The sequence below is a fragment of the Echinops telfairi genome, unplaced genomic scaffold, assembly GCF_000313985.2.
Source record: "Echinops telfairi isolate 266 unplaced genomic scaffold, ASM31398v2 ScPeMD7_7356;HRSCAF=8355, whole genome shotgun sequence".
Classification (NCBI taxonomy): domain Eukaryota; kingdom Metazoa; phylum Chordata; class Mammalia; order Afrosoricida; family Tenrecidae; genus Echinops; species Echinops telfairi.
The window spans coordinates 1,068,505-1,078,940 of NW_022111256.1; the positions used below are offsets into that span (position 1 = coordinate 1,068,505).

Here is a 10,436-nt window from a genome sequence, read left to right on the forward strand (position 1 = left end):
CGCTGGCCGGAGGGGCCGTGGGTGGCAAGGGCGGACAGCGGGGAGGTGGACGAAGTTTGGGGCGCCCCGGTTCGTGGCGGACACGAAGTGGGTGGAGCTTGGGGGTGACGGTGTAGAGATTGGGGTAGATGAGTTAGACTGGCAGAGATTGGGAAAATGGCGCTCCGGGGGTGGGGGTGGGGGACACGACCGAAACTTGGGGTGGCCGCGTCGGACCGAAAGGATGGGGGAAGCGTTTGGGGGCTGTCGCCAGAGAAACGGGATGAAAGTTTGAGGTCAGGGGAAGGATGGCAACATCTGCGTGGCTGGGTGCTGGGAGAGTCGAGTTTAGGAGTGGTTGATGTTGAGGGAAGGCGAAGACGAGCGAATAAAGCCAAAGGGAAAAGTCCCCAGGAATGTCCGTGTGAAGAGGCGAGGGGAAGCATGGGATCTGAAGGAGAGAGAGAGGGAGGGCCCCACACTTATTCCCGCAGAGCCGAGCTCTGGGTAGGACAAGAGGGCAGAAAGATAGCTGGATTCGGGGTGCGGAGAATTGAGGGTTTACAGGACTGGGCAGGTAGAATTGTATGTGTGCGGGGAGGCTTATAGAAGATTGGAAAAACAAGGCCTTTGGTATCAATAAGGAAGAGGGAGGGTCATTGATAGGGACAATGACAAGAGCGCAAGAGCTGCAGGGAGGTCCCTTGAAAGAAGTGACAAGATGTAGAGGAGGACATGTCCTCTGTGGGTAAGGGATATCCTTATAGGAAGACTTGGGGACCAGCCTCAGGCCCTTCTGCCTGGTGGCTTCTCCATGTTCATAACCTCAAATCCGTTTGAAGTCACCCATTAGTATGCCTTGGGCCACAGGGAAAGGATTGGAGATGAGGCTCCAGATCCGTGGGCGCCCCGGTCCCCTGGCCCCAGCCATTCCAGGGTGGAGACGGTCACTACAGACACCAAGCTCTGCACCACTACCCTCCACCCCACCCCCCTTTTCTGCTCCCCGCAGTCCCTGAGGCTGCTGGGCAGCCAGCCACTCCATCTCCAGCGGTGAAGCCAGCACCCCACCAGGACACATCAGCCGCTGCCCCTGGGCTCCCTCCCTGAGCCCACACCAAGCAGCTCTTTTTCCCAGGACAAAGGACACCGAGACACTGGGTGATTTTTGGCAGCTTAGATTGGGAAGGCCAGAGCAAGGGAGGGAGGCAGGCTGGGAAACAGGAAGAGCTGGAGCTGGAGTAGGGATCAGGAGCCCTTAGTGCTCCAGATTTGGGGGAGTTGTCGAGTATTTGTGGGGTCAGTCCAGCCAGAGGCCGGGGTGGTGCCCTGAACTGGCAGAACCCCCTGGCTTCTGGGAGGGGAGGAGGCTGGCTCGTCGTCTCTTCCTTCCCCAGGCCAGAGCTCAGCCAGTGTTCTGTGGGGTCTAAAAAGCACTGTGGGTTGGGGTCGGATGAAGAACCAGAAGGCTCCCTTGGCCTAGCAGTGAATCACCATCCTAAGGTCCCTCCCTTCCCATTTGGTTAGTACTGGCCCCTCCCTGCCCATCTTCCTTACCCCTCCCCTGCAGTCTTCAGAGAGCAGGCCAGTTCCTGTCTCCCTGTGCTCCCCAGACTCCTTTCCTCCTCTAGTGTTCCAAGACAGTCCCTCCCTCCTAAACCCCCCTCCCCAACCTTGCTCCTCCACACACTCCTCCCTCCTCTTTTGCCCGGCTCCATTCTCCCAGTGGGCCTAGGCCCAGGCCCGTGTCCCATCTCCCTTTGGGCTGAGAGCTTCCCCTTGTTCTTCAACCACCAAGAGGTGGCAAAGGATGGTGACCGATCTAGCTGAGCCCCAAAGGAAAAACTGCCTTAGGTGTGAAGTAGGAACGAGGGGAGTGGGGGTGGGGAGAGTTAGAGAAATGGAGGCCTACCCCCTCCCAATGCCCCTCTGAGTGAGAGCCAGGCTCACAATTCAACTTCAGGGAGCATTACATACACACCTCACGGTCCCTCACCCCAGCCCCCCACACCCCCATAACCCACTGGTCTCTAGGCAACGGCACAAAGGGAAAGTGGAGAGAGGGGCCAGGGAGGCCCAGGCAGAGTTAGATGTAACCCAATCCAATCCAGTACCTGGGGGGCGGGGGTGGGTGGGACGAGCTTGGGACATGGCTGTTTGAGAAGGCAGCAGAACAAGGAGGGAGGAGAGAAAGGGCATTGGTTAGGGAATGTGGTTCAAACCAGAACCAGAGTCCTCCTGGCAAGTCTGGGAGTTGGGGTGACCCCCAAGAGAGGCAGGAGACACAGGACAGGAAGGAAAGATGAGCTGCCTACACTGACATCAAGAGGCGGAAATGGCTGAAGTGTCAGGGTTCCAGGAGGAGAGGGCCGAGAGAATTGGGCCCAAACCAAACTGGAATCCCTTCAGCCCAAGACCAGAAATGTCAATGAGAGAGTGCAGGCCTACAGAGGGTACATAACCACCTTTCAATTCCTCCTGCCCCACCTCCAGCAGTCAGACGTGATGTCCTACAGAACCTCAGCTCCCTCTAGTGGTCACAGCTCCCCAAAGGGCAGCCCCTACCTGCTAGAAAGTGACTTCCCAATTCAAGGCACCGGGCTGGCCCCCCCCCGCCCCCCTTCTTGGTAGTCCCTCAGTTGGGCATCCATTATCGCTGAAGAGATACAGGGTTCTCTAGCCATACGCTGGCACCCTGTGCACAGCCTGACCCTCTAACTTTCTGGTTAGCAAGTTCACCATTAACTATTTGTACCACCCAGGGATCCAGACCCCATGTTCAGAACACCAAATACCTGCTGGTCCGGGGCCCAGAGGGCAGGGGTCGCTGGGCCCCACCTGGCCCTCCCTAGCTGGGCTGTCCACTTCCACCCATTCCCGGTTGCTCTGCCTTGTAGAGTTAAGACTCTTCAGACACAACCACGCACTGTGATTCAAACTTTAATGGTGGTGCTCTCAGTGCCACAGAGGTGGTGGCAACTGCGGGACGTGGAACAGGGGAGTGAGACGTTGCTCTGGTGCAGCTGGAGGGAGAACAGGGACCCTAGGTCTGGGGAGAGACTGACGGAAGGGGAGTCCCCCAGGCACACAGCCCCACCCCTGGGCCAACCCAGCTTCCTTTAAGGGTGAGCTCACACAAAGGAACGACTAGCAAGGCCCTTTTCTGCTACCCTTCCCACTCCAGCAAGACTGCCCACCCCAGGTCGGCTTGGGGTCCACACGTATGAGATACTGACACAGTCCCTTAAGATCAGGCCAAGTGTCCCGTCTTAGAGGTATGAGGAAATAATGAATGGAATGAATAGAAGATACATACATCATACATACATGCGTACATACATTCACACATACACTGAAGCCTTAGACCAAGCATAGCCACACATCCACTTAACATCCACCCCAGCCCTGTCCTCATGTGCAACACGGGAAGCTCCTGGAGCCAGCGCAAAGCACAAGTTCACACTCGGTGCCACTCGCAGTGCCCGGCACACTGACCCTGACGCTCCCAGCACAGACCCTGATTGTTCGTCCACAAACTCCCCTTGTCGTCCTCATCCCCATTTCCAGGTTTCCAGGAGAGGGAGGGTAGAAAGGAAGGCAGAGTGGAGAAGGGAGTGGGGACCCAGAAAGGAGAGGGCAAAGACAGCGCAGGATTGGGCAAGCCAAAGAGCAGGCGGGCAGGTAGGGTCACCAGGGGCGTTCCGGGCTCCTGGGGCTCAGGTATCTCAGCGGGCGAAATATCACAGATCAAGACAGGAAGAAAGGGGTTCACAGGCTGGGAGAGAAGCTCCAAGTGTCCAGGCAAGAAGGGGAATCACAGCACGCTGGGATTGCGGAAATTATGTCCGGCGAAGCGCGCCTCGCCTCCGAGCTCTTCTTCGATTCTGAGGGAGATGAGACAGGAGACGGTCAGGTAAGCAGCTCCCTCTCTGGGAGCCCTCCAGCCGTGTCTCGCTCCTCCACCACCTGCCCCTGTGTCCAAGGATGAGCACCCCTGCTGCATGCCCATGTGGCCTCTCGTCACTCAGGCCATGAATATCAAATAGTTACTGTTACCAAGGGACTCTACTGGTGTATTGGTTATGTGTAGGGCTGCTAACACAAGGTCAGCAGTTCAAAACCAACCCCCTGTTCCATGGGGGAAAGATGAGGCTTTTTACTCCCGTAAAGAATTGCCTTCTCAGAACCCCACAGGGGCAGTTCCACCCTGTCCTATAGAGCCACTGGGAGTCAGCACTTCCTCGATGGCAGTGAGTGTTTTGTTTAGTTTTGGACATACTGTTACCAGGCTCTGGGCACTGGAGATGAAATGGTGTTTAAACAGGGTTTTTAACCCTCAGGGCCTGTGAGCTCCCAGCCCCCAGTCCCCAGCCTCCCTCACCTCATAAGTTGGTTATACTTGGCCAGACGCTCAGAACGGCAGGGGGCACCAGTCTTGATCTGAAACATCCCCAAAAATAAAGCAGCTCAGGGGTGGCCAGTTCACCCACCAAGAGGCAACTTAAACCTCCTCTCAAAATTCCCCTGGCTGCCTCAACCATCTGCAGAGAGAGAGCCACAAAGCCCCCCTTCCACTCACTGGGCGGCCCCACTCACCTGTCCTGTACACAACCCCACAACCAGGTCGGCAATGAACGTGTCCTCCGTCTCTCCTGAGCGATGGCTCACCATGACCCCCCAGCCATTCTCCTGGGCCAGCTTACACCTGCATCCAGACACCCACACTGAGTCCCCAGCCCAGGGTCTCACCGAGCAGGAGCAGGCTCTTCCCACGGTGACACTGGTCTAAGTCAAGAAACAATTCTAGAGGGAGAAGGGCGCTGGGAGGGGAGCAAGATGTGAGAACGGTGAAGGTGACCAGATTCCCTGCTCTCTGGTGCATCCTGGGGCAGGACTGGGCGGTGGACAGCACTTGCAAAAAGGGACCTGGAGCAAACAGGCCGAGAAGGAGAGGAGTGGGGGTCACTCACGCCTGGATGGCTTCAGTGACTGAGCCGATCTGGTTGACCTTGAGCAAAAGGCAGTTGCAGGCCTTTTCCTCCACGGCCCGCTCAATGCGCTTGGGGTTGGTCACAGTCAAGTCATCCCCCACGATCTGGATCCCGACATTGGCTGTGAACTTGGACCAGGCAGCCCAGTCATCCTGGTCAAAAGGATCTTCAATGGAGACCACTGCAGGGGAGGAGGAATGGAGGGCTTCTGTATCAGGCAGCCACCACCCCGGGCCCTGCCCTTTGATTCCTCACTGAGCCTACCCACCGTTGCTCCCATCCCAAAGGGAGCCAACCCTACCGGATTCTAACCCGAGTATTTCCTGAAACCTTCCAAGAACAAAGGTTTGGAACCTGCTGCACAGCCTGTCGTTGTATTTCTATATTCTGGGAGGTAGGGAGCCTTTCCTCATTGCTGATCTAAATCCTGCCTTCTGCAGTGTACTTTAATTTCTTCTTCTTCTGTTCTGCCTTTAACAGTCAGAGCCTTGGTAGAGGTGGAGAAGGTGACCCAGTTCATCCTCAACCTTTCTTTTCTATTCACACATCAGCCCTAGATCCTTTCTAGGGCTGATTCCACCATGGATACTGAAGCATGCCAGTTACACACCTTGCTAAGTCCAGTCATCCTTTCCCATCTTGACTCCGGGAGCTTCAGCACCCACCACAGGCCCCTATGAAGCTCCGTTCCAAACCAAACCTAGTTTCTGCCCCTTCGCCCCATGCCTGGTGCTCAGGTTCTTCTGAGGGCACTTACACCTGGCCCCAGAGTCAGCAGCCCTGCCCCCGGCCTCTCTTTCAGACTCCCAGCCCTCACCAGGGTAGTTCCTGACAAAGTCCTGGTAGAGGGACCCTAGCTGGTCCCCAGTGATGCATCGAGAAGGATCCGGAGGAGACTTGAAGTCCAAGTCATATTTGCCATCACGATAAAACTCTGAGGCAGCGACGTCCATGCCGATGACGATCTTCTCTGTGTAGCCGGCCTTGTCGATGGCTTCCTTCACCAGCTCCAGGGCTAGCGGTGGAACAGTGAGATGGTAAGCAGGAGGCAAGGAAGGATGAAGGCAAAGACAAGACAGAGCACAGGTGGAGGACTGCTGCTGGGTGAGCCTGGCTGAAGCCACTGGGGTTATGCCCAGGTCTAGGGGGGCTGGCCAAGGCTACTCCTAGGCAGGCAGAGGAAAGGACTCTGTTGACAGGGGTTGGGTTGGGTTTGAAATGGCTATCGTGTATTAAGGGTTATGTCAACCAGAAGGACCCCTGGCAGCACAGTGGGTTAAACAGAGAGCACTGCTAACTTTCATGTCGGTAGTTCAAAGCCACCAGCCACTCCTTGGAAGAAAGATGAGGCTGTCTGCTCCTGTAAAGATTTACAGTCTCGGAAACCCTGGGGCACACTTCTTCTGCGCTATCCTACAGAGTGGCTATGAGGTAGAAGTGGGTCAAGGGCAGTGGGCTACGTCAACTAGGAGTTTGTCATATAAGAGCTCTTTTAATCTTCACCGTGAACTGCCATCAAGCCAGCCCTGGCTCACAGCACAACGGACTGAAACATTATCCAGTTCTGTGCCACCCCCTGATCTGTTTCAGACTGAACGGTGGTGAACCATAGGCTTTCCATCGATTGGTTTGGGGAAGCAGATTACCCGACCTTTCTTCCTGGTCTATTTGCATCTGGAAGCTTTGCTGACCCCAAGTCAGCGTCCTTGCAGTACCCAGGCCAATCATGGCAGAGGAGTGGCGGCAGTGCACTGGCTAGGAATCAAACGGGGATCTTCGACATGGAAGGTGAGAACCCTGCCACCAAACCACCCCTGCCCCTGGAGGTACGGTTGTCACCCCTTCTGCAGCTAGAACAAAGCAGAGAAGGAAATCAAGTTGTCTGCACGTAACTCTTCCTACCTAAGAGTCAAACCCAGGTGATGTGGCCTCGGAATTTAAACTCTAGCCACACCCTTCATGCTCGTGTTACTGTTTTCCCTGAGACAGACACACTAAGGGGCCTATAGGCAAAAGAAGTTGGCTTGGGACGGGGAGAGATTTAGCATGGATTCCCCGGAGCTTGGCAGGATCTCATCCAACAGGGAATCACATGGAACTAAAACATGGACTGGATCCCACAGGACACCTAGACCACCTCCCAGAATCTCAGGGGCTCCCCTGAGAACTTACAGGTTGCTAACTGATCGGACTAGGCAGGCAAAACCTCATCTGAGGGCCTGCGTGTGAATTACGGCTGGTTTTCTGGTACCTCTTCTAGGGGGTGGGACCTCTTAGAATGGGTGGTTCTGGAACCCCACTCCTCCTCCTCAGAACTTGGTGAAGGGGGGGCCTTTCCGGATGTCCCTGGAGAGAGTCGGGGCTCTTGGCCTTACCTTCACTGTTCTCCAGGATGTTAGGGGCAAAGCCACCTTCATCCCCCACATTAGTGGCATCTTTGCCATATTTGTCCTTGATGACCCCCTTGAGTGTGTGGTAGACTTCTGCCCCGAGCCGCATGGCATCCCGGAAGCTCTCTGCACCCACAGGCAGGATCATGAACTCCTGCATGGCCAGCTTGTTCCCAGCGTGCGAGCCGCCATTGATCACGTTGAAGGCCTGTGGAGGCACAGGAGGAGTTAACCCAAGATCCGACAGCCATTCCAACCCCAAAGCTGCCCCAGCTTCCCAAACCCAAGCAAGGGTTATGTGCTCTATCCTTTCTCGTCAGGCACCCGGTGCCCTTTCCTACCTTCATTCCACCCCCAGGCCCCCCACTCCCTCTCCCCGCATCCCGGCGACAGGCACCAACACAGCGGAGTGCTCACCGGCACAGGCAGGATGAGGTCTGAGTTCCCAGCCAGCTGAGCAATGTGGCGATAGAGGGGCAAATCCCGCTCGGCCGCCCCCGCCTTACACACAGCCAGGGACACACCCAGGATGGCATTGGCCCCAAACTTGGCTGTTTAAAGAAGAGAGGACTGAGCAAACCTTCTTCTAACCCTTGCCTCCCCCCATGAGCCCCAAAAGGAGCTAATAGAAGAGATTGCCCTCCTCCCTCCCCACCCCTGCAATGAGCCCTTCTAGAGATGTGTGCATCTCATGCATTCTTCCCTACAAATAGCAGGGGAGGTGGGCAAAGGGCAAAGAGCCGACCTCGTGTTGAAGAGACCCAACAGCACCTCTCTCCTCTTTACTCGGCAAAGAAACTGTTCTTTGTCCCTACCATGACTGCCTCGCCCTGCACTTCAACTTTGGGAGGTGGGAGGAAGAAGGACTAGTCCACTGGCAGCCCTCCCTGAGGAAGTCCCCACAGTGCTGGCCCCTTCTGTCTGCTCTTTCTCTGCCCACCCCATACCCACCCCCTTCTCCCAGGTCCTGCTTACATTTGTTCTCAGTGCCATCCAGCTCCAGCATCAGGTTGTCCAGTTTCTCTTGTTCCACCACCGAGAGGCCCTGTGGACACAGCTCACATTACGCAGGGCCAAGATAGAGGCTGGGCCCAAGGGCAGGGCTCCCGTTGGTACACAGGCTCCCATTCTGCTGGGGTCCAACCAGATCCCTGGGACAGGGCCTATCTGGGTGAGAGGACCTGAGTCCTTCGTGGGAGCAGGGGGCAGTAGGGGACCTCCTTCCCCATCCCAGGAACCACGAATCCCCCAAAGTGGCCCTTCCTTCCTCTTTCCTCCGCCCTCTCTCAACCAGGATTCCCTCCTGGCCCTGGGTCCTGCCCTCCCCAGCAGAGAGAGGGCCTCACTGAGGAGACGAGGGCTGGAGCAATGGTGGAGTTGATGTGGTCCACTGCCTTCAAGACACCTGAGGAGAGGCAGGGGGTGGGGATGGTCAGGCTAGGAGGAGCCTGAGGGAGGAGAAGAGAGAGCAAACTAGACGAGGGCTGGGGACCGCGGGGGCTCACCTTTGCCTAAGTAGCGCTGCTTGTCACCGTCCCGCAGCTCAAGGGCTTCGTAAATGCCGGTGGAGGCTCCACTGGGCACTGCAGCCCGGAACAGACCTGCCAGAGGAACGTGGGCCGAGAAGGGCACAACTGGGCCAGGAATTACTTCCACCTTCCAGCCCTCTCCCCACACGGCTCCCTTCACACGTGCACACACGTACACGGCCGAGGCACAAGCAGTGGCCTCTCCCACAAGCGCAAATGGGGCCCACAGAAACACTCACTCACACAGTTGCACCTGCAGACGCACCCCAGGGTGGGGGGGGTCTGTCTCATGCCGGAACACAGACCTGCCCATTCTGCACCCTCGCACAAGGAGGATCCTCCCCTCCCCCCATTCCCCAGGCTGTGCGCTAGACAAGCACCCATCCACTAGCACTAGGTAGCCTCCCATCCCAGGCCAGTGTAAGTCCAGTGTGTGTGCGCACCAAGGTCCGTGCCCTACCGTTACCTTTGGCAGTAGAAAGATCCACCTCCACCGTGGGATTCCCACGGGAGTCCAGGATCTCCCGGGCCCAGATCTTTTCTATCGACATGATGCTGGAAATCTCCTTGGGTGGAAGGGACTGAAGGAGAAAGACAAGAGGCTTAGAGGGGTGGAGCCCGAGAGCCGTGGGCGGGGCGGGGAGCGGGAGGGGCGGGAAAGAGGTTACTGCAGTGGGCGGGGAGGAGCTGGCCGCAGTCTTCGGCAGCATAAGCGTTTTCCATCCCTCCCCCCTCTGGCGGGAGGGCTGGGAGAAGGTCACACAGTGAGGAGGGGGAGGTCATTGCCACGGTGAAAGGATGAGATGGGATGGGGAGACCCTGTAGGGAGCGGGAGCAGAGGGTCTCTCGTCCGCCCCCACTGTGGACGCTGCTGGGGTTCCCCCAGGTATTCTCAGAGCTAAGCTGGCATTTCTCCTTGGAGCCAGAAAGAGCAGGGGCTGCCGGGCCCAGGTCCTCCTGGAATGAGAGCCCTCCATCCCACCCCCCACTTCACAGCATCCTGCAGCCCAGCCGATGGAGCAGGATCCCAAACCCCCAAAGGTGTGTCCCTTTTCTTCCCAAGAGGTGGTACCGAGAGGAGTGGCCTGGGGTTGGAGATTGGAGGGGTCAGGGAGAAGGGCTCGTTGGAAAAGGAGGGCCGTCTTCTCGCAGTCCTTCTCAGACAACCCCCCCACCCCTCCCGCTGGGAGAAGGAAATGGAAAAGCCAGGAGAGGGGCGTCTAGAAGTCTGAGGTGAGGTGCAGAGGATGGCAGAGGGAAGCCCAGGGGGCTCGACACGATATAAACACACAGCCCCCGACACGCCGAACTTAAACCAGGGGCCCAGGGCCTGGGCAGAAGGGCAGGCAAGGGTGGAGGGAGGAATAGGTGCGGGGAGAGCTGGCACCTAAATGGGGAGGGGGCTCCCGCCGGAAAGCCAGAAGGGTCCGGGAAGGCCGGGGAAGGAGGCGCGGAGACCAAGCAGGTGCGCAGCGCAGAGGCCCCGAGAAGCGCGAGGGTCACGGGGCGGGGAAGGGGGGTCCTAGGCCTGGGCTTCACCTCGGGGC

The 10,436-nt window shown here is 57.4% G+C and overlaps 1 protein-coding gene across 1 annotated transcript; it reads right to left on the minus strand.

Moving 5' to 3' along the window:
- Positions 1–2,903: 2,903 nt before the first annotated feature.
- ENO2 (enolase 2) lies at positions 2,904–9,470 on the minus strand. Its single transcript, XM_004708135.3, has 11 exons — positions 9,356–9,470; positions 8,866–8,961; positions 8,707–8,765; positions 8,336–8,405; positions 7,778–7,911; positions 7,346–7,568; positions 5,788–5,985; positions 4,950–5,151; positions 4,576–4,684; positions 4,361–4,419; positions 2,904–3,863 (listed from the first exon to the last, which is right to left on the minus strand). Exons 1-11 carry the CDS (start codon positions 9,438–9,440, stop codon positions 3,794–3,796), a joined length of 1,305 nt encoding a protein of 434 aa, XP_004708192.1. The 5' UTR covers positions 9,441–9,470; the 3' UTR covers positions 2,904–3,793.
- Between the last annotated feature and the right edge of the window lie 966 nt (positions 9,471–10,436).